This window comes from Lithobates pipiens, unplaced genomic scaffold, assembly GCF_037356315.1.
Source record: "Lithobates pipiens isolate NorthernLeopardFrog02 unplaced genomic scaffold, aLitPip1_a1.2 Scaffold_19, whole genome shotgun sequence".
Classification (NCBI taxonomy): Eukaryota; Metazoa; Chordata; class Amphibia; order Anura; family Ranidae; genus Lithobates; species Lithobates pipiens.
In genome coordinates this window covers 124,038,665-124,062,781 of record NW_027507764.1, presented here as the reverse complement: position 1 = coordinate 124,062,781, position 24,117 = coordinate 124,038,665, and the positions used below count along the sequence as shown (strand labels likewise).

The 24,117-nt window shown below is 43.3% G+C and overlaps 1 protein-coding gene across 1 annotated transcript in view; it reads left to right on the top strand.

Moving 5' to 3' along the window:
- Window positions 1–24,117, top strand: part of LOC143996266 (villin-1-like) — a 147,914-nt gene that overhangs the window by 59,679 nt on the left and 64,118 nt on the right. Inside the window, exon 3 of the mRNA XM_077491235.1 lies at window positions 8,015–8,089. Within this exon, the coding sequence (XP_077347361.1) occupies window positions 8,015–8,089 (75 nt within the window). The remainder of the gene's footprint in view (window positions 1–8,014; window positions 8,090–24,117) is intronic.

Below are 24,117 nucleotides of genomic sequence, written 5' to 3'. Positions count from 1 at the left end.
TTTAAAAACTCAATTTTTACCGCGTTTTGCATTGGCGTTTTTGCGCGTTTTTTAGCGTTTAATAGCGTTTTTAAAGAAACACATCTCTTGGCTATAGCACTCAGAAAACAAAGAAAATATGTTACACGTTTATGCACGTTTATGCACGTTTATGCACGTTTATGCACGTTTATGCACGTTTGTGCGCGTTTTTCCGCGTTTTTCCGCGATTCGCGTTTTTACAGCTCTAGCTCTGCACCACGGAACGCACTGGCCCTGGGTTTTTTTTACAGCTTAAAAACGATTATGCCATTTGCAGCTCAAAAACGCCTAGGTGGGCATGAAGCCATAGACTAACATGGACAGGCATTTTTAAGCTGCAAAAAACGCTCAAAAAAGCGGATGTAAAAACGTCCGTGTGCATGAGGCCTAATACAGCGACCAGTGCTAAAAATATGAACTGTCACTGTACTAATGACACTGGCTGGAAGAGGTTGACATCAGGGGCGATCAAAGGGTTAACTGTGTGCCTAGCTGATTCAGCGTAGTGGGGGAGGTGCTTTCACTAGTGGAAGGCATGGATCGTTATTCCTGCTTTACAGGAACACAGGATCCATGGCTTCTGTACTGACAGAATGACAATCTGCGTTTGTTTACATAGGCAGATCGGCGTTCTGTAATTGTAACGAAGCATTGGAGGACGCTGTTGGACATAGAGTCCGCCATACACACCAATCAGCTCCTGCTGTGTATAATCACAGCAGGTATGGCCCGGCGGTGTACGCCCCAGACACAGAGGTGTAGGATCACTGACTAGATACGTGATCCTGCGCAGCAGAGCCTCCTTGCCGCCGTATATGCAAGTTTTACTGTCAGCAAGTGGTCAAGCTTTGACAATAAAACCTGGAAGCTGATTGGCTACCGTGCACAGCTGCACCAGATTCTGAATGCACCAGTTTTAGTAAATCTCCCCCAGTGCCTTAGTGATTAGCACATCTGCCATACAGTACTACGGGCCTTGGTTCAAATCCCTACCATGAATTTATTTGCGGGGAGTTTGCATGCATTACCTGTGTTTGTATGGATTTCTTCTAATGCCCCATACATATGGTCGGACATTCCGACCACAAAATCCATCAGATTTTTTTCTGACGGATTTTGGCCGAAACTTGTCTTGCATACACATGGTCACCCAAAGTTGTCGGAAAATCCGAACGTTCGGAACGAGATGATGTATAAAATGTACGACGGGACTACGTAGAGGCCAGTAGCCAATAGCTTTCATCTCCAAATTTTTTCTGAGCATGCATGGCACTTTGTGTGTCGGAATTCTCTACACACGATCAGAAAAAGTCTGATCGGATTTTGTTGTGGGAAAATTTTAGATCCAGTTCTCAAACTTTTTCCGTCGAAAATTCTGACGGAAAAATCCAATGAAGCCCACATACGATCGGATTTTCGGACAACATAATCCAATCTGACTTTTTCCGTCAGAATTTCCGACCGTGTGTATGGGGCATTAGTATTCCGGTTTCCTCCCACACTCCAAGGACATTCTGGTAGGTTCATTGGCTCCGGTCTAAATTAGCCCACATATGTGTATATATGTGAGGTGGAGACCTTAGATTGTAAGCTCCTTGATGGCAGGAAATGATTGGAATGTACAATATCTAAAGTGCTGTGAAAATTGTCTGAAATATATAAATACCTGTAAGCCCTTGTACGCACGGTTGGAAATTCCGACGGAAATGTCCGATCGGACCGTGTTGTCAGAGAATCCGATCGTGTGTGGGCTTCAGCGGACTTTTTCCGTCGGAATGTCCGACCAACAAAGTTTGAGAGCTGGATATACAAATTTTCCGACAACACGATCCGATCAGACTTTGTCCGATCATTTGTAGAGAATTCCGATCGGACAAAGTGCCACGCATGCTCAGATCAAATTCCTAGACCAAAGCTATTGGCTACTAGCCTGAACGTAGTCCAGTTGTAACTAAATAAGGTCATCACGTTACAAACGATCAGATTTTCTGACAACTTTGTCCGACCGTGTGTATGCAGCACCAGTTTCAGACAAAATCCGTCAGATTTTGTTGTCGGAATGTCCGACCGTGTGTACAAGGACTTATAATTAAATAGATGTCAACGGCAGTTGTCTGCCACTATTCAATTTAATTCAGGACTAACGTCTAATGGGAAGCAAAAAGACATAATCAGGCGTAGTATTTGAGTAATATAGTTTGTTCCCCATGACACAAACAATGGTGACATGACATGTCAACGGTGTTTTGTCACAACCAGTGAATAGCTATTGTGTTTCATGAAGATCAATGTTAAAGTTGAAATAATCCTCTCACTACCCTGGGTCTTCTCTCTCACACTCCTTCATAATGGGTTTTGCACGCACCGGCCCTTGTTTGTAATGTTTGAATCATTTGAGCTTCTTATAGCAACTAGAGTAAGGGCTCATTTACACTTGCTTTGGCTTCAACACACATTAACCACTTGCCTACTGGGCACTTAAACCCCCCTCCTGCCCAGACCAATTTTTAGCTTTCAGCGCTGTCACACTTTGAATGACAATTGCACGGTCATACAACACTGTACTCAAATTAAATTTTTATCATTTTTTTCACACAAATGGAGCTTTCTTTTGGTGGTATTTAATCACCACTTGGGTTTTTATTTTTTGCTAAACAAACAAAAAAAGACAGACATTTTTGAGAAAAAAAAACATTTCATAATTTTTTATAAAATTTTGGCAAAAAGGTAATTTTTCTCCTTCATTGATATTCGCTGATGAGGCTGCACTGATGTGCACTGATAGGCTGCATTGATGTGCATTGATGGGCTGCACTGATAGGCACATATAAGGCGACACTGATAGGCCCTGATAAGAAGGCATGATAGGCACTGATAAGATGACGATGGGTGGCACTGATGGGCACTGATGGGCACTGGTAGGTGACACTGATGGGCGCTGGTAGATGGTATTGATAGGCAGCACTGGTTGGTGACATTTATAGGTGGCACTGTGGGCACCAATGGGTGGTACTGTGGGCACTGGTAGGTGGCTATGATGGGCACTGTTAGGTGACACAGAAGGCTATGCAGAGGCTCTCCATGATCGGGACTGATATCCCTCTCACAGCGGCCATTGATTGGCTTTTCTTTTTCTCCTCATGCTACCAGTGCGAGGAGAAAAAATAGCAGATTACTGGCTCTGCTTACATCAATTATCATCAATTGTCATTGGCTGACAGCTGATCACGTGGTAAGGGGTCGGGATCACATGGTAAGGGATCCTCTTAAAGCGCCTACCTCTTCAACATGCTTTTGTGATGTGTTTTTGATGTTTCAGTGGTGCTTCAATAAAGCTTCGGTGATGCTTCGATGAAGCGTCAGGGATGCATCTGTGATGCTCTTTTGAAGCTTTTACGAAGCTTGACAGATGCCCTGTGTGTGTGTGTGTGGATATCTCCTACCTGCAATTTCTCCAAAGCAAAGCTGCAGGTGCTTGTCATAGACTTCTATGGAGGCTTTGAAGATAATTTGAAGCACCACTAAAGCGACATGGGGAATAATTTTTCAAGCAAAGCAGGTGTAAACAGGACTGTAATTTCATTATTTTATTTAGTGACAGGGGCTTTGACTGGCATTCAGAGAGCTTTAACAAAGCCTGTCCGAAGCCTTGTTTTGAAGCAAGTGTAAACTAGCCGCTATTGCAGTGCACTATGAAGTGTGCCACCACTGTATAAATAAAGTATATTATAGAAAAGTGAGGGTTCAAGAGAAATAGAGAACACAACTTCAGCTCTGTTTCTGTGAGCTGTGTGAAGGGGGTGTGTCCCTTCCCTCCAATCATCTGTCAGAACTCTCCTCACTGAGCTCTGCAGAGTGTAACTCAGCTCTCCGCCCCTTTTTTCTAAACGCTCAGACAAACTTTATAATTTCTGGACTTTGAACGGATGTAGAGAAGAGAAGGCTGCAGATAAACAGGTAAAAATGATGTAGGAGGATTTGTTTCTTCTCTGTGTGTCACCTGAGCCAGTCACTTCATTGGGTATATGTAAGGGTTTACAACCACTTTAGCCATATCCTGCCTATAGTGGCTCTCCCATTCTGACCAGATGTCATATGCAGCGTTGCGATCAGTGGTGCAGTCTGTTGCTCTGATCGTGGTAAACAGCCTATAACATAGGCTCTTTACCATGTGATTAGCTGTGTCTGTTGCCTGTGCTTCTGTTTTAACTACTATGTTGCATGTTATGTTAATTATGCTGGTGCATTGTTTCTTCAAATACTTAAATATATTTTCTTGAAATATTTTGGGCTGATTACTGTGGGGGTTTGCCCATGTATGTGACTTCTTTGTCTGCAGGTGTGTCATATCCTGTATCCTGGGGTATAGATATCTGCGGAGGGCCAACCCTGGGTATAGGAAGTCTGATAAGAATAGATGTGGGGATGCACTGTTTTGATGTGTTTTTCCTTCTCCTGTGCTTTCCCCTCCAATGGGCTTGTTGGTACTTGCAAAAATAAAAAAATTATTAAAATAAATAAATAAAAAATAAAAATGTCCCCTCTTTTCCTGTTCTGGTGACAATGCAAAATTTTGGTCTTACCCTCATTCCCAGTGATATTTTGACCAGGACAATTAGAGAATGTGAATCTTTCTGACCAGGACAAAGGCAGCAATAAAAATCTCAATCTAAATCTAAAAAAAATGCCTTTAGTTATATTTTAAAACATAAATGTTAATATATATTTGAAAAGGGCCCAGTTATTAAGCTACTTGATGTAGAGTAGCAGAATCTTGCTGAGTCACTTGGGCATTAGTCAGTAAACCCCCGAGACTCACCCTGAGCTTTAGTCGTCGTGAATTGATCACAATTTTTAGACACACCTGACTGAAGGTAAACGCTAGTGTTTTCATCCAGGCATTGCTGTACTGCACCAGTTCTAGTGATCCTGTAACACATCTACTGGTGATACAGGGACACCCAACTTGTTGCCATTCAAACATAAAAAAGCCTATGAAAAAATGCCAAGACTTAAAGCAGAACTACACTGCATCTGAGCACCACAAACCAAAAACTCTATTTAATTAATTTATAATATTCAAAGCAAACCCATCCATCCACCCATGTCTCCTTTCCATGCTTTATTTTGCTTAAAAATCACCTTAAAACCCATGTACTTCCTGGAATCCATCTGCCTAGCTCAAGAGGGTGTGTTGTACAGCCAAATGTTTAACTTTGACCTACAGGTAAACCTATAATAAGGCCTACCTGTAGGTAAAAAGAATATATCCTAAACCTGTACGGTTTAGGAGATATTCCCCTTGCAATGAGCCGCTGACTTCAGCGGCGCATGCACACCGGGGATTCTCAGCTGAAAGTCCAGCAGACACCAGACCCTGCTGGGAAGAAAACTCCCACGTGCATGCGCAGGAGTGACGACATCGCAGCTCCGGCCACTCACAGCCGCGATACCTGGAAGACATGCCAAGGGAACATGTCAGCTTGGCGTGGACCGAGTGAGAAGCTGACGCCTTGTTCTAAGCTAAGTATTTCAAAATGAGCTAGTATGAGGTGCATACAAGCTCATTATGCCTTTTAACTGAAGAAATGTAAATAAAAAAAAGTTTAAAAAAATATACTTTCCTATCCATTTATGGATACTAGGAGCATAAGGATTAAAAACAGTCAATGCTGATTGAGTTAGTGAAGATCCGCTTTACTTCTTTTTCTTCTTCTATTTTCTCAGTAATCAGTTGGATTCGAACCAACCCTTTAAGTTTAAATATGATTGGTTATAAAGGAAGTTACATAGTACACTTCAACTGATGCTGTATAGAAGTATATACTGCATATGTATTTATTCCATATAGGATGACACATAACAGTTTAAGGTTCCAGCTATAAAGTAGCATGTAACAAAGTAATTTGATTATATTTCCAAATTAATACATGCATACATCAACGTATATCTAAAGCCAACACGTTTTTTCCTATTTTGGATAGAGTAGGAATAGTGAAAACCTATATCAGTTTGCCTGTGTCACGTTGGGGGTTATTTACTAAAGACAAATCCATTTTGCACTGCAAGTGCACTTGGAAGTAAAGTCACTGTAGATCCGAGGGGGATATGCAAGAAAAAAAAAAAAATAGCATTTTAGCTTGCACATGATTGGATGATAAAATCAGCAGAGCTTCCACTCATTTCAGATCTACCCCTTAGATTTACAGCGACTGCACTTCCAAGTGTACTTCCAGTGCAAAGAGGATTTACCTTTCGTAAATAACCCCCAATAGGAATTAGGGAATCTTTTTGACAGTTGTCACTGAATCAAGTATCCCCATTCAAAGATTTCTCCCTTTATTTTTGTTCTGGTGGTAACTTGAAGGTTTAGATTTTCGTTTGTAATTCCAGTGGTATTTGTCACCAGGACAAATAAAGAGGGTTAACCTGCCAAGCAGGGACACAAACCACTAAAAAAACAAAATAGGGGTTCTAACTATTGCCCACTCCTTTGCAATGCAATATACACTCACCGGCCACTTTATTAGTACCAACTTGAACCCCTTTTTGCCTTAATTCTTTGTGGCATAGATTCAGCAAGGTGTTGGAAACATTCCTCAGAGATTTTGCTCCATATTGACATGATGGCATCACGCAGTTGCTGCAGATTTATTGGCTGCACATCCATGATGCAAATTTCCAATTCCACCACATCCCAAAGGTGCTCTATTGGATTGAGATCTGGTGACTGTGGAGGCCATTGGAGTACAGAGACCTCATTGTCATGTTCAAGAAACCAGTGGTGAGAGGATATGAGCTTTGTGACATGGTGCATTATCCTGCTGGAAGGAGCCACCAGAAGATGGGTACACTGTAGTCCTAAAGGGATGGACATGGTCAGCAACAATACTCAGGTAGGCCGCGGCATTTAAAAGATGCTCAATTGATACTAAAAGGCCCAAAGTGTGGCAAGAAAATATCCCCCACGCCATTACACCACCACCAGCCTGAACCGTTGATACAAGGCAGGATGGATCCATGCTTTCATGTTATTTATGCCAAATTCTGACCCTACCATCTGAATGTCACAGCTGAAATTCAGACTCATCAGACCAGACAACCTTTGTCCAATCTTCTATTGTCCAATTTTGGTGAGCCTGTGTGAATTGGAGCCTCAGTTTCCTGCTCTTAGCTGACAGGAGTGTTGCTTAAAGGTTCTATGTCAGGGATTTGCAATTAGCGGACCTCCAGCTGTTGCAAAACTACAAGCCCCATCATGCCTCTGCCCCTGGGTGTCATGCTCGTGGCTGTCAGAGTCTTGCTATGCCTCATGGGATTTGTAGTTCTGCAACAGCCGGAGGTCCGTTAATTGCATATCCCTGTTCTATGTGTTGTGTGTTCAGAGATGGTATTCTGCATACCTTGGTTGTAAGGCGTGGTTATTTGAGTTACTGTTGTCTTTCTATCATCTGGAACCAGTCTCCCCATTCTCCTCTGACCTTTGACATCAACAAGGCATTTTCAACCACACAACTGCCACTCACTGGATATTTTCTATTTTTCAGTCCATTCTCTGTAAACCCTAGAGATGGTTGTGTGTGAAAATCCCAGTAGAGCAGCAGTTTTTGAAATAGTAAGACCAGCCTGTCTGGCACCAACAACCATATCATGTTCAATGTCACTTATATCCTTTCTTCGTCATTCTGATGCTCAGTTTGAACTTTAGCAAGTCGTCTTCACCACATCTAGCTGCACTGAGTTGCTGCAATGTGATTGGCTGATTAGCAATTTGTGTTGCCAAGCAATTGAACAGGTGTACCTAATAAAGTGGCCAGTGAATGTAAATCTATATACATATGTAAGTGTATAGAGTCATGCAACCTAAATGTACTATATAATGAAAAACCTACATATGCAAGCTAAATCCATCAGTAGCAAACATAAGTACAATAACATTAAGGAAACAAAATGTCTGGCTGTAAAATAATAATGTTTTTGGATTTCATTTCAGAAAATGCAAATGGTTCCACTGCCTGAAAAAGCTTATGGGAGCTTCTTTGAAGGCGACTGCTACATTATTTTATCCGTAAGTATCAGCACTTGAGCATAACATAAATATGTGCCATCTCAGTTTATATTACCAGATACACATTGGACCTAACATTGGTGATGAAATTCTATTTCAGTTATTCTTCCTATAAACATTCATTTACCTTCCAGTTGAAATTTATATAGTGTAGATATTTATTTTTGAAGGTATTATTTATTTTTTTATTTGAAGAAGGGGTCAAAAGGAGCAAAGTGCAATATTACAGGGGACTTGAGGTAAAAAAAATCAAATGTAACTATCCAGGAAAGATAAAAAAAAAAAAAAAAGGAAGAAATATGTATACATTTATACATATGTATACATTTAAATATACAGGTGCATCGCAAATAATGAGAATATCATCAAAAAGGTCATTTATTTCAGTAATTCTATTCAAAAAGTGAAACTTTTATATAGATGCGTTACACACAGAGTGATATATTTCAAGCATTTCTTTTTTTAAATTTTGATGATTATGCACTATACCAATACATGGTCGGGGTTCCTTTTGCATGAATTACTGCAGCCATGTGGCGCGGCATGGAGGCGATCAGCCTGTGACTCTGCTGAGGTGTTATGGAAGCCCAGGTTACTTTGATAGCAGCTTTCAGCTCATCTGCATTGTTGGGTTTGGTGTCATCTTCCTCTTGAAAATACCCCACAGATTCTCTATGGGGTTTAGGTCAGGCGAGTTTGCAGTTCATTTGGAAGTCAAGGTCCCGGAGACTGGAGGAAGAGTGGAGAGGCACAGAATCCAAGTTGTATGAGGTCCAGTGTGAAGTTTCCACAGTCAGTGATGATTTGGGGAGACGTCATCTGCTGGTATTGGTCCACTGTGTTTTATCAAGTTCAATGTCAGTGCAGCCCTGAAATTCTAGAGCCCTTCATGCTTCCCTCTGCTGACCATCTTTTTGAAGTTGCTGATTTAATTTTCCAGCAGGACTTGGCACCTGCCCACACTGCCACAAGTACCAATACCTGGTTTAATGATCATGGTATCGCTGTGCTTGATTGGCCAGCAAACACGCTTGACTTAAACTCCATAGAGAACCTGGGGGGTATTGTCAAGAGAAAGATAAAAGACACCACAACAGACAATGCAGATGAGCTGAAGGCCGCTAAACAGCCTGGGCTTCCATAACACCACAGCAGTGCCACAAGCTGATCGCCTCCATGCCACGCTGCATTGATGCAGTAATTCATGCAAAAGGAGCCCCAACCAAGTGTTGAGTGCATACTATACTGTACATGGATATACTTTTCACTAAGCTAACATTTCTGTATAAAAAATCTTTTTTTTTTTGGTGGTCTTATGTATTATTCTAATTTTCTAAGATACAAAATTTTGGGTTTTCACTATCTGTACACCATAATCATCAAAATAAAATAAAATAAAAAAATGACTGAAATATATCACTCAGTGTAAATTAAACTATTTAAAATATATGAGTTTCAACACAAGAACTATCATAACACACCTACTGCTGGCAGCCAAGCTAAATATTACTAGGGTATGGAAAACTGCAGAAACACAACAGCTAATACAATAGCAGATCTCAATCAGCAATGTGAATTGGAAAAGATAATTGCCAGGAAAAACATGCATATGGATAGATTCTTGGTACAGTGGTCTCAATGGTTGACGCACTCAAAGTGTAAAGTACAATTGTAAAATATTGCTGAACTGACTCTTATGCCACGTACAGACGATCGGAATTCCGGCCAGAAAAAGACAGATGAGAGCTTTTCATCGGAAAATGCGACCGTGTGTATGCTCCATTGGAATTTAGCTGTCCGAATTTCCGCCAGCCAAAAATTGATAGCATGTTCTCAATTTTCCCGACGGAAAAACTTCCGATCGTGTGTATGCAATTCCACACATGCTCAGATTAAACTACAAGACAGAAGCTATTGGCTACTGGCTATTGAACTTCCTTTTTCTAGTCCCGTCGTACGTGTTGTACGTCACCGCGTGATAAATGAACGGAATTTGGTGTGACCATGTGTAGGCAAGATAGCTTGAGCCGAATTCCGTCGGAAAACCATCAGAGCTTTTTCCGACGAGAATTCAGATCGTGTGTATGCGGCATTACTGATGTGCTGGTGATTCTCCCCCCCCCCCCCCCCCTTTCCCTCTCCCCATTCCCTCCCTGCTTGCTTTGTTAACTACCAAGACAAGTTAAAATTAATCTTTAGTTGTATATGTTAATGTACACAAATAGATCTGTTGTCTGACGAAGTTGAATTAGATCCCTATAGACCCTCTGTTGTTGTAGCAACTGAATTATACCCAATCAGTTTTTGTTATGAAAAGTTCAATAAAAACCTATTGAATCCTAAAATATACGAGTTTCACGTTTTGAATTAAATTACTGAAATAAATTAACTTTTTGATGATATTCTATTTTTTTGAGACACAACTGTATGTCTCTTCCTAGAGCATGGCACAACATTACAGGTATAGTTCACAGGTCTCTATTCACGTATAGTTCTTATGCTTTGACAATGGCCATTGTGCACATGTGACATTTCTACCACACCTCCAAATAGATTGAATCTTTTAGGGTTGTAGCCTCCTATTATCTACATTATCTGACAACTGTCTTAAACACCTATTTAAATGTGCCCATAAAACAATTCAAGTGAGAATTTTCTTCTGTAAATTATATGTAATTTGTATTTCTTTTGATGTTAGCCTGATTGTAGTACCCATAAATGAAAGGTTAATCCTAGATTACAAGGAAGATTCCTTCCGTTTGTGTCTGAGCTTCACAAAACCTGTCAAACTCGACAAGCTTGATTGATGTTTCCGCAAAGCAAATTCTGGAGGCTTCGGCACATTTCAGACCCCCTTCCTGCTACATGTACACAGAGGCGTTTGGAGGCAAGGATGTTTAGAGTCAGAAAAAAAAAAAAAACACTGCCAGTGCGCCCAGGAGCAGTGCTAATTTGGCATGAAAAACTCATCTAAACACGTGTTAACGGTAGGCGCATTTCGTGCTTGAGCATTATGCTGGGTTCACACTGCTGCGGGGGGAGATCCGGATGTGATTCGCACCGCAAATCACATCCGATCTCCGTAGCGCTGCGAGTTCAGCCATACAGATAGTATGGCTGAACTCGCAGCGGTGCCGCAGCAAACTCGCACGGGACCCTTTTTTTCGTCCGCAACAGAATCGGATCGCATGGGCATTCACACCATGCGATCCGATTCTTGTGCGAGTCGGCAGATCGCACTGCGATATGCGATCGGATCTGGGGGTGTCATTAACATATCATTGACACTCCCAGCCGTTCGCATAGGGCAGTGTGAACTGCCGGCGGGAGTAATGCGATGCGGGAAAACGCCGCGGATTCGCGGCGTTCCCGCATCGCAGCAATGTGAACCTGGCCTTAAAGTGGTTATAAAACTTTTTTTTTTTATTGTTATTTTTTATTACAAACATACTTACCTGCTCTGGGGTCTCCCGCTGGCCCTATCTCTGGGGGAGCACTCGTGCGTGCTTGCTCCTGAGTCCTGCTGCTGCGTCCATTGACGCAAACGGCAGGACTCGGCCCTGTCCCCCGCTCCCATGTTGCCAGATTTGATTGGCAGCAGCGGGAGCCATTGGCTCAACCTGTCCAATGAGGAGGGAAACAGCAGCGGGAGCCTCTGCGCTCGTGCACATTGCTGGATCCGATGGGCTCATATAAGCAAAAGGGGGGTCTGGGGGTAGCACGGAAGGTTTTTCACCTTAATGCATTAAGGTGACAAACCTAAGGCTTTAGAACCACTTTAATTCATTTCAATGGCCAGAATAAATTACCATTCTGGCCAATGAAATGAATTAACGCCCAAATGTGTTACACGTGTCAAGCTTTTTTTCTTCCAAAACACCACTGCCAGGAGGAAAGACATTTAGGAGAGATAGCAAAAATGTCCAGTGTGCATGAGGTCTAACAAGTGTTCACATGGGGCACACAATGGGACAAACCATTTACTTAGAATTACAGCACCACACTGCAGTGCAGCTCATATTTTATTGGACATTTTTTGCAATGCAATATGCCACAGTGCAAATATAGTTCACATGCATTGTGATGTGCTGGTTAGATGCGTTGGAGTGCTATTCAAATTAAAGTGGCTCTAAGGCCTCAAGGCTTTGTGCATTAAAGTAAAAAACCTTCTGTGCTGCAAGATCCTCACAGCCCACACACCTTATTCTTACCTGAGCCTGGACCAATCCAGCGATGTGCACGAGAGCAGTGGTTCTTGCTCCTGTCTCCTTCCTCACTGGGCAGATTGATAGTAGCGGGAGCCACCCAGTGGCACCCACTGCTGTCAATCAAATGCTGTGATGAAGGAGCTGGGAGTGGGGCTAAGCTGCCTGTTCTGTGTCAATAGATGCAGACAGGGGCAGCTTGGGATCGAGCCTACACGGGTGCCCCCATGGAAAGCGGCTTCCTATAGGGGCATTCACTGAAGAATAGGAGCCTGAAGCGTCGGTGGGGGACCCCAGAAAAAAGGGATCTGGGCAGCGTTGTAATTGGCTTTGTAGGTTATTGGTAATGTTTTGAACTTTATTTGTTGGGCAATGCAAAGCCAGCGGAGAGATTGGCAGAGAGGGGTGGTGGACACTGAACAGTTAGTTAGGTGGATGAGTCTGGCAGCAGCATTCATGATAGATTGAAGAAGGTATAGCCTGCAAAGAGGTAGGCCAATGAGGAGGGAGTTACAATTGTCAAGATGAGAGATTACAAGGGAGTAAATAAGTTGCTTAGTGGTTTCAACGGTTAAAAAAGGGGAATATTTTGGAGATGTTAGAGATGAAGTCTACAGGATTTAGACAACGAATGGATTTGGGGCTCAAAGGACTGGTCAGAGCTGACCACCATACTACGCTATGCTGACCACCACACTACACTACACTGACCACCACACTACACTATACAGACCACTATACTACACTACACTGACCACCATACTACACTACACTGACCATCATACTACACTATACTCTCCACTATACTACACTACCCTGACCACTATACTACACTAAAATGACCACCATACTACACTACACTGACCATATACTACACTATACCGACCATTATACTACACTATACTGTCCTGCCTACAGTCTCTCTCTCTCCCCATCCCTAGGGCCAGTACCACGACTCTCCTTCTTGTCCTGGCCTGCATCAGTCCAGAGATAGGAGGAGGAGAAGGCAGCGGTGGCTCAAACTTTTGCTTCTCTCCCCCGCGCTCTAGCTGCCATGTTCAGTGTCCAGCTGGCGCACTGTGATTGGGTGTATGGGGGTCATGTGCGGAGGCGGGACTTCAGGAGTGATCACGGACAGGCCACCCCTACGTCTCACATGACCCCCATACGCCCATTCACAGGGTGCCAGACACTGAACATGGCGGCCGGAGCGCAGGGGACACAGGAATTAAAAATTCGGAGGAGAAAGCCAGTAGTGACACATACTGGCACCCCCCTAAATGTTGTGCCCGGGGCCACGGCACCCCCTGCACCCCCCACTGGGTATTGGGAGCCATGGGAGTTTATCAAGTGACCAAGGGAGGAAGTGTAGATGGAGAAGAGAAGGGGTGTGAGGACAGAATCTTGGGGGACCCCCACAGAAAGTGAAAGTAGAGAGGAGTTCAATGGTCCATTGAGGTACCCTGGCCGGCAATTCATTATTATTTTGATTTGTTAATGCACCGCTTCAGACAGTGCAGGTGTACAAGGTAAACGTAATGTGATACAAAGGTATTAATGTCACAAATCACAGGGGATTTGAATAGTTGATAGAGTGAGATCAATCTGACTATAGTTGATCACTCTCGGGTATTCCTTAGATGAGATTAATGTTTTCTTGCTCCTCCAAAATCCAACCAGTTGTTCTATTATTTAGAGTACAAGGCAAATGAGAAGCCAGCCATATCTATTGTACAGGCTTACTTGGCTCTCAAGGGGCTATTTTAATTTTTATTTTTTTTATTACAAAGTATCTGTATGGTCTGTTTAATACTGCACCGATCAGATCTATTGAATAATCTGTGCTATACTATCTACATAGTTTCCTTGATCCAGCTTGAACTAATGTATCTTATGTGGTATACTTGTGGGATTTCAGTAGAAGCTGGAAATCACTGTAGTAGCTTCAGGGGTTCCATGCCAAGTAGCTGCCCTGCTGCTTAGTTTGCACATGATGTTGTTTGCTTGGTACAAGCACCATTCATAAAATAATTTCTCAATAAATACATAATGTTCCCTGATTGGAGACCGTTCCATGACCACCCCACCTCTCTAATGCTGGCCATACACTAAACAAAACATTGGGCAAACCCAATTTAGAAAAAAAAACGAACGTTCGGGCGCAAACGTAAATGATGCTTCCATCATGTAATGAACGATAAATCGTTCAGTGGACATAAATAAATTTTATGTTCATTTTTTTTTTTTACATATACCTAGTGCAGACAGGTCGGACGGGAAACACATTAACCTTTCAATTTATCGTTCGTTCAGCAGAAAATTTCCAAATTTGTCCTTTGTTTTTCAGCTCAAAAACATCCAAACGATTATGGATTTTATGCCCATTAACTGGCCGAAAAAACTAACGAACGGTCTAATGGCCGAATTTCGGACGATTTTTCGTATAGTGTAAGGCCAGCATTACTCATTCAATCAAAGAACATTTTGCATTCAATGAGAAAATGCAAGGTGTTCCCTGAATGGCGCTCATGCCGAGTGAGTGACCTCCTGTGTTCAAGATGCAGAAAGACAGGTGCTTAGCACAGGACCTTGAAGCTAGTAGGGATACGTTCCTACTATAGTGATTTGCAGCTTCTACAGGAATCCAGCCCAAACGTTCTTCAAGTTTGGATAGTTGGGAGTGATTAGTACACATGCCAGGTTTTTACTGATGAAATTCAATCCATCTTTCTATACTGTGGCTGTTGTCATCAGGAGGAAAAGTGAGAGGAAATCACAAATTTTACATTTATATGTATCTTTTTATTGTATTGATGTTGAGGCTCACTCTTCCAGAAGTCAGATACATTTCCATACATGCCAATGGTACTTTAAGGTTCTCTCTTTGACAGAGACAGATTGGGATGCAGCGCACACATAATATATGCAGTGCTGGAAGCTAATAAAATGCAGAGCTTTGCGCTTCAAAGGAAACGCTTTGCAAAATAAATACCTGGATGAAAAGACTCAAATGGAAGCTGTCATTTTCTGACTCCAGGTCTGCACTGCAGTTCTTGGGCAATGATTCGGGGATTACACTTTCATGAATCCAAAAGGCTTTAGTTTCATGCAAAAGAAAAAAAATACATGTGCTTTCATCAGATGGATCTCACCCAGGTATTATGCTTTGTGACGGGTTATTTTAAATATTAATGATTTAGCTGTAGACTCAGCACGGGACAAACTAGGTCCCTTTAAACGTATACCGTATATGAGAAACTAGCAGATATAAAATAACAACCTTATTAAAAGAAACTTTTATTGGGTTTTTTAGCAGACTTGGGGGTCAATTCACTAACGTTTACTGCATGGTCACGTGACTCATGTGCATAAATGATTGTATGCGGTAAATAAAGTGCAATTCACGCAAAAAAAAAAAAAAATACTGCAAAATGAAATATGTGCCGGTAAATATCATCAAAAAAACATGCAGTCTGATTCACAAATGGAACAGAGAGTAAAAAAAACACACAATATTTATCACCAGGCTTTTGTTGGCAGCATTTGTCAGAAACAGCGTGTGCCGGCTGCCGCTTCCTTAACAACAGATGACTCTCAGCTGTCAGCGGGTTGCCCGATGACAGCTGAATGTAAAAAAACATGGCGACAATTAAAAATTATGAAAAAACAAAAAACGTGAGCCCCCCCCCCCCCCGAAGAATACCAGGCCCTTCTGGTCGGGTCGTGTCCAACCCAGCATACACTGGTTGTTGATAGCACAAGGGGGCGGTGCCACTAAGCCCCTTTTTATGAACTGACAAGCGGCAGAGCAGGCAGACCAGGGAGCCTTTGTCAGGAGCAGAGCTCATTTATTTTCCTTTTTTTGGGTCCGACGGTGGCAGCAGGCATCTTAAATGACAATGGATCTACATCGGGGGACAGGTTTTTTTTATATTTTAATAAAGGAATTGTCAAAAACTTTTGTACTATCTTTATTCACTTTTACATTTTTTGGTAAATGGGTAGGGGTACTATGGGGAATCCACAGATAATGTCATCCGTTAAGGATGCAGCAGCCAGCTTCTTAGCAACCAGCTCAATGTAAATAAATTACCGCACAAAAACATGCGGTAATTACCACTCAATCAAACAAACATCGTATTCGTTAATGCAAAAAAAAAAGTTAATGCAAAAGTGAATTGCATTTTCAAAACTGATTTAAAGCTAGCGCTATTTTACTGCATTTTATTTGCCATTAATTAACTCTTAGTGAATTGACCCCATAAACCCTTTGATATAAATCTGAGTTAAAGTACAACTAAAGGCAAAACTTTTTTTTTTTCCATTTTGGAGGGAGGATTTTAGCTCTTGACAGTATTTTTTGCCATCTGTGTCCCATTGCAGAGATTCCCCTTAACGTCCTTTCCCATAACCAATATATAATGTGAGGGAATGTGGTGGCTGCATTAAGTTTTTATTTTTAGGCTTTCTTTAATGATTACCTGGAGATCCTGCTAGTAATCTGCTGTTTTTCAACAGAACAAGCTGTCCTGCAGATGTAGCAGTGTTGGTACAAGCAATTGACCACTTATAGGTGTGCTTACAATGATCAGTTTTTTATTTATTTATTACGTAAAACTGTTTGCTGTAACTGTTTATAAAGTATGAGCTGGTGTTCACATTCAGTTTGTTAGTGTATCTAAATCTGCTAGTACATTTAACAGTCCCCACCCCCCCCCAGACTGACAATAATGCTGTCCAAAGGTGAATCTGTGCTCCTTCATGCAGAGTGGGGGCACTCTAAAGGCCCGTACACACGATACGAAAATTGGATGGAAAAATTCGTACGGCGAGCTGTCTGCTGATTTTCGGATCGTTAATACGGTGTTTTCAACAGCCGATTTTGCTTTTTCATCAGACAAAAGCTGGATGCGCAAACTATAAAATTTTTGTCGGATGTGAACTCAACGTCTGATTTTCGTTTCATTAGTACGGTTTTCGTACGAAAAAAACCCGTAAGAGCAAGACTACGCATGCTCAGAAACGAAAGAATAATTTAAAACTATTCAACACGTTATGTCACTTCTGACGTTGTATTCTGTTGTACGAAAATTTTCGTATCGTGAGTAACTTTTTCACTTTCGACATGAGACTAGCATGCCACAAAAAACGACATTCGGTCATCTGAAAATCTAAGCGTGTATACAAGGCTTTAAGCTCCATTCACATTTAGGTAGTTTGCTTTTGAGAGTTCCTGCAGTTCTTTTTGTATTTTTCTTACCGCAATTTTACTGTGTTTTTGACACAATTTGCATATTTTATGCTTTTTTGGTGCAAATTTGTTGTTGGGCATATTTAAAAATGCAAATCGTGTATATATCGTTAAAAAAACACACTAAATGCTTTTCTGCAGCTTCTCTATTGAACCAAAAGAAAAAGCACAGTTTTGCCAGATCCTTTCCAAAAATGCAGAGGCAAAAAAAATGCATTGATGTGAATGTGTTCCAGAGGAACCAATAAAGTAGCGTCCTTAGAACTTTTGTTTTTTCTGCAGTAAACCTATGAAAGGGTTAAATGAAGAAATGGTAGTTAAAGCAAGCCATCTGCCTCTCCTATTCACATTGGTTTTACACAGGTGATCTCTTTAATAAGGAGGTAGTCAAGGGTGAAGAAAAGGAAGGAATGTACATGTTTGCTAAAGGTGACACATTATTCTGACAGGATCAAACAGGAAAAGCCAACCATGCCTGGAACACATCCCAGACAATAGCAATTCCAGATCAGTCTGCACAATACACTGTGCCTGGCCTTCTGCAGCAGCTCTCCAGCATCTAGCAATACTACATTAGAGTAAAAGAAAAAAAGAAAAAGCAGAAAGAAAAAGAACTGAGATTTTTATTTTTTTTACTAATGTAAAATGATACGTGCAATATTCCGATGTTGGCCATCGCCATTCAGTTGCATTGCTGATACATATGTGGACGTGATTCTGTGGAAAGGTCACACAGCCTGAGGCCTATGGGGACAACATTTTCTGCTCTACAGTCGACTATTTCAGGGTCATTTTTAAAGCATAAGATATAACAAGAATGCATCAAATCAAACAAGTCCCCATAAACTCTCTGTGGTTGGCTCTGTAAAAATGGCATATTTAAAGCCTAAGTGCAGCCAAAATAAAAAAAAAACGGAAAATTTGACACAAGGGCCATTGCTTACAGCCAGTTGTGTCTAGGGTTGCCACCTCAACCTTTTAAACCTGAACACATATTGATTAAACAGGTTCTGAGGCTAATTTAATGCAGGGCACCAAGTGAGTTTAATTACCACCTTAATCAGCCACAGAACCTGTGTAATTAATATGTGTTTGGGTTTAAATGGATGGGATGGCAACCCTAGTTGTGTCCCTTGTACTGATGTCTCTTCTTTTAGGTGAAATCCTCCTCTGTCCAAGAACTCCCCTCACCCTTGCCTTAATCTTCTGATGCGGTGGGGGTTAACTAAGGCACTGTCACAGGCTCTCATTAAGAGAGTCCAGCTATCATAGCTCCCAACTTTTTGAGATGGGAATGAGGGACACCTATTAGCAAAAGTATGTAAGCATAGGACACACCCTTTGCCACGCCTCTTTAAAGGAGAATTAAACAAAAAATGATTAGTTAAACCCACAAGTGCTTTTTTTTACCGCTACTATTCCTTTAGGCCCCTTTCACTGGGGCATTGGCAACGTCGGCGGTTTACCGTAGTTTTTGTGGGGGGTTTCGACCACTACCAGGGCGCTTTTAACCCCCGCTAGTGGCCGAAAAAGGGTTAAAACAACTCGCAAAGTGCCGCTGCAACAGCACTTTTCCAGTGGTCTGGCAGCGGTGCCCATTCATTTCAATGGCCAGGAGCGGTGTATACACCACTCCAAAGATGCTGCTTGCAGGAGTTTTTTTTAACATCTTGCCAGACTGCAGAGGAGCCATTTTTCAGGTGCTATTTTTTGCCCAAAAGCGCTTGAAAAAACATCTCAATTTAGAAATGGGATGAAAGGTTTAGCACTGGGAAACACTTTCTGAAAGATAAATAGTGCATTTTATATACAACTATATAGATCAGACCAAAATGAGGAGTACATGAGGAGGAAAGAGGGACAGAGACAGTCCCTCAAAAGCAGGGACAGTTGGGAGCAACTATGCCCGCCCTTATTGCAAAGCTGCTCCATTCCTAGAAGCCATACCACAACTTCTATGAATGGTAAGTGAACTATGAGGGGAGGGGATAGACCTATAGATCATCTTCCATTCAGATCACATTTCATTTATAGAAGCTGTAGTATGGCTTTTAAGAATGAAGCAGCTGGGTATAAGGCTCTTTTCAGACAGGGTGGATTCTGTTAAATGGATCCACCTGCTCAGCTGGGGATCTGTCCACTGACACCCTGCTGAGCAGGCGGATGACAGGTCCGTGTCCACCTCTCTATGCAGAGCAGACCCAGCCAGCTGTTCTCTATGGGGCGGTCGGATGGAAATGGACTGTCTGTAAATTTCCATTCAACTGTCTTCTGATCTGACAGATGGGGAACGGACCCCCATCCGGACGCATGTTCATTTGCATCAGGCTCCCCATGGAAAACAATGGGTGGACTGATCAGTTCGCTGATGTGAGAGGGGCCTAAAGGGCAGGCATAGTCAGGCTTTCTTGATGGCAGCCTGCAACAGCTCCTTAGTTTTATTAACCCCGCTGCACTAGAAGAATACAGCAGACAGACAGAAGAGGATTGCAACTAAAAAAAGAGGTATCAGCACAAAGGACACATTCTACTGACTGTTAGATATGTCCCTTGTGCTCGTTTTTTTAAAATCTTGGCAGCACTTAAAGTGATTTTAAAGTGTCGTTTTTTTTTCCTATAAAAATAACAAACATATCATACTTATCTGCTCTGTGCAGTGGATTTGCACAGAGCAGCCCAAATCCTCCTCTTCTCAGGTCACCTCTTCTGTTATTCTGGCCCCTCCCTCCTGTTCAGTGTCCCCACAGCAAGCAGCTTACTATGGGGGCACCTGAGCCGAGTCACAGCTCCCTGTGTCCACTCAGACACGGAGCCCTGACCCCTCTCTCCCCTGATTGGCAAGCTGATTTTGATTGACAGCAGCGGCAGCCAATGACACTAGCCAATCAGGAGGGAAAATCTCGGACAGCTGAGACACTCGTGGACCTCGCTGGACAGACATGGGCTCAGGTAAGTGTTATGCCGCGTACACACGATCAAACAATCGGGTGGAAAAGTCCGGCAAACTCAAGTCCGATGGACAATCCCCCCGTGTGTAGCCTCCGGCATACTTTTTTGACCCGAAAGTACGGCGGACTTAGAAAGTAGTTTTGCACTCCAATCTTGCCGCCGGACTCGCATTTCGGAGGACAATCCGGCCGTGGGTATGCCAGTCCGCCGTACTTTTGAAATGAACGGACTTTTCCCGCCCAGAGAAAAGTCTGCTCATTTCGAGCGGGTCTCCAGGTAGGCGGGGCCCGCGAAGGAGACGTCGCTGGCCCCGCCACCTGGTATGGACTTAAAGGGGAACCCCAACGCTGAAAAAAATCGGTGTGGGGGTTCCCCCCAGGTCCACATCAGACCCTTGTCCGAGCACGCTACCTGGCCGGCCAGGAAAGGGGGGGACGAGCGAGCGCCCCCCCTCCTGAGCCGTACCAGGCCGCGTGCCCTCAACATGGGGGGTGCCTTGGGAAATGGGGGGCCGTGTGGCCCCCCCATCCCAAGGCACCTTGTCCCCATGTTGATGAGGACAAGGACCTCTTCCTGACAACCCTGGCCGTTGGTTGTCGGGGTCTGCGGGTGGGGGTCTTATCGGAATCCGGGAGCCCCCTTTAATAAGGGGGCCCCCGCATACCGGCCCCCCCACCCTATGTGAATGAGTATGGGGTACAATGTACCCCTACCCATTCACCTGTGAAAAAAAGTAAAAAAAAAAAAAAACACAACACAGGGTAAAAATTGTTTATTGCACAGCTCTGGGGGTCTTCCGTCTTCGGGGGTCTTCTCGCCGGACTCCAGCTATCTTCTGCTAGCTCTTTTGCTAGCGGAGGAGCCTGGCTTTCTTCCTTGCCCTCGACCTCTTCTTCCGACTTCGGGGGTCTTGTCCCCCTCTTCGGGGGTCTTGTCGCCCTCTTCTGGGGTCTTGTCCCCCTCTTCGGTTCTTCTGTCGCCGCTGCCCCTTCTATTCTCCTCTTCTTCTCTTCAGATGTTGACTCAACGTTCCCTCCGCTCACAATGACGGGGACCGGGCGCGCTCCGACTTATATAGGGACATCACCGGATGATGTCTCCGCCTATTATGATGTCACAGTCCCAGCATCCTCTGGGACTGTGACACCATAATGGGTGGGGACATCATCCGGTGATGTCCCTATATAAGTCGCCGCGCATCGCGTCAGAGCCATTGTGAGCGAAGCATGCGACGAGTCAACATCTGAAGAGAAGAAGAGAAGAACAGAAGGGAAGAAGGCAGCGGCGACGACAGAAGAACCAGAGAGGGGGACAAGACCCCCGAAGTCTGAAGAAGGGCGGCGGCGAGGAAGAAAGCCCACAGACCCCGACAACCAACGGCCAGTGTTGTCGGGAAGAGGCCCTTGTCCTCATCAACATGGGGACAAGGTGCCTTGGGGTGGGGGGCCGCGCGGCCCCCCTTCCCCAAGGCACCCCCCATGTTGAGGGCACGCGGCCTGGTACGGCTCAGGAGGGGGGGGGGGCGCTCGCTCGTCCCCCCCCTTTCCTGGCCGGCCGGGTAGCGTGCTCGGACAAGGGTCTGATGTGGACCTGGGGGGAACCCCCACGCCGATTTTTTTCGGCGTCGGGGTTCCCCTTTAAGTCCATACCAAGTGGCGGCACCAGCGACCTTTCCTTCGCAGGCCCCGCCTATCTGGAGACACACTCGAAATGAGCGGACTTTCCTCTGCGTGTGTGGGCGAGTCCGTTCATTTCAAAAGTAGGGCGGATAGTACGGCGGACTTAGTACGCCGTATTAGTCCGCTGAAAAAGTGCCATGTGTGGGCAAGTAGCCCGTTCGGAAAGTCGGACGGACAGTCTGGCGGGAAGTCCGCCAGACTGAGTCCGTCGGATAGTCCGCTATGTGTGTACGCGGCATTAGGGGGTGCTGCTGCACACAGAAGGCTTTTTATCTTAATGCATAAAAAAAAAAACACTTCTGCCTTTACAAACCCTTTAAGTCTTTAAGGATAGAACTGAAATGTAGCTGTGACATTTGGGTGAATGCAAGTTCTAGCAACACTTTTGTATTGGTATGGCCCATTTAAATGGCCTGCACCAGATTAGAAAATCCCTGCCATCCATTTTGGTAGCTTTACTGACTCATGATGTAGATTCAGGTAGTTCCTGGGAGACACTTTCTACGAATTCCCCTGAATTAATCAAAGGAGGTTTACCCCAGATGTGTCATTCATAGTTTATGAATCAGAGGTGATGAATCACTGTAAAACACACCTACCTTTGTACTGTTCCTTCATATAATAGTAACAGAACAATGGGCTGACTGCTGTTTTACCTCAGGCCTACAACAGGTTAGTTTCGCCAGCAATGACTTTTTTTTTTTACCAATTGCTGTGACACAGGTCTGTTTATTAGTGCTTTAACCCAAGATTTACACAACTTTCACCCAATATACACACATTTTTTTAATTAAAAGAGAAGTACAGCCAAAGCTTGTTTGGCTGTACTTTTACTGTAGAGTGCAATTATTTCTGCAATCCTGTGACCCATTTTCAGCAGACAGCAGGCAGAAGCCTGCTGACGGCTGACATCACAGGGCCAGTTCAGACTGGGGGAAGATCAGGACAATATGGTTGGGTTCTGCCCACAACCCGGGGGAAAAAAAGACAAATTTTAAATCTTGGATGCAAATATTGACAAACTGACCCTTCAAAGTTCATGTAAAGCATTTTTCGGCTAGATTGTCATTTTGTTTGTTTTTCTGTCTGTGTCCCTTCAGCAAGATTTCCTTTCACTTCCTGTCTCAGTTTCTCTCCAAAGCAAGGGAATATCCTCTCTTTGTTAGATGTCACTAGAACAGGTTAACCCAGTGTAAAACTTAATAAAATATTGTTTATTAATTATTATTATTATAATGTATTACATGTATTTACTCTATATACCGCTGACAATTTATACAGTGTTTACATATAATGTTACATTCACATTAGTGAATCAGGGCCAATTTAGACAGGAGCCAATTACCCTAGCAGCATTTCCTTGGAATGTGGGAACTGGGTATAAACCAGAGTATTTGGAGGAAATACAGGGAGAACATGCAAATTATATTCAGATTTGCCCCCACCTTGTGTTGCTGTGACAACTTAAACATTTTAAATTTCACTCTCTGTACAGAAGGTAACTAGGACAAATAGTATAAATCTCATCAGCGGGAATACAGACAGCTATAAAAACTTGACAAAGGTTCTAACCCTTTCACACTCAAAACCTATTAAAAGAAAACTAATGCCGCGTACACACAACCAGACTTTTCGACGGACTAGGTCCGACAGTCTTGCCGACGGACTTTCGGCAGAGTTCCCGTGGACTTTTTGAATGAACAGACTTGGACACACACAATCCACCGGATTCAAATGTGATGACGTACATCCGAAATAGAATAAGGAAGTTCATAGCCAGTAGCCAATAGCTGCCCTAGCGTCGGTTTTTGTCCGTCCGACTAGCATACACGCGAACGGATTTCTCGGTCCGGCAGAGTTCCGGTGGGAAAATTTAAAACATGTTCTATTTCTAAAGTCCGCCAGATTTTTGGCAAGCAAAGATCCGATGGAGCCCACACACGA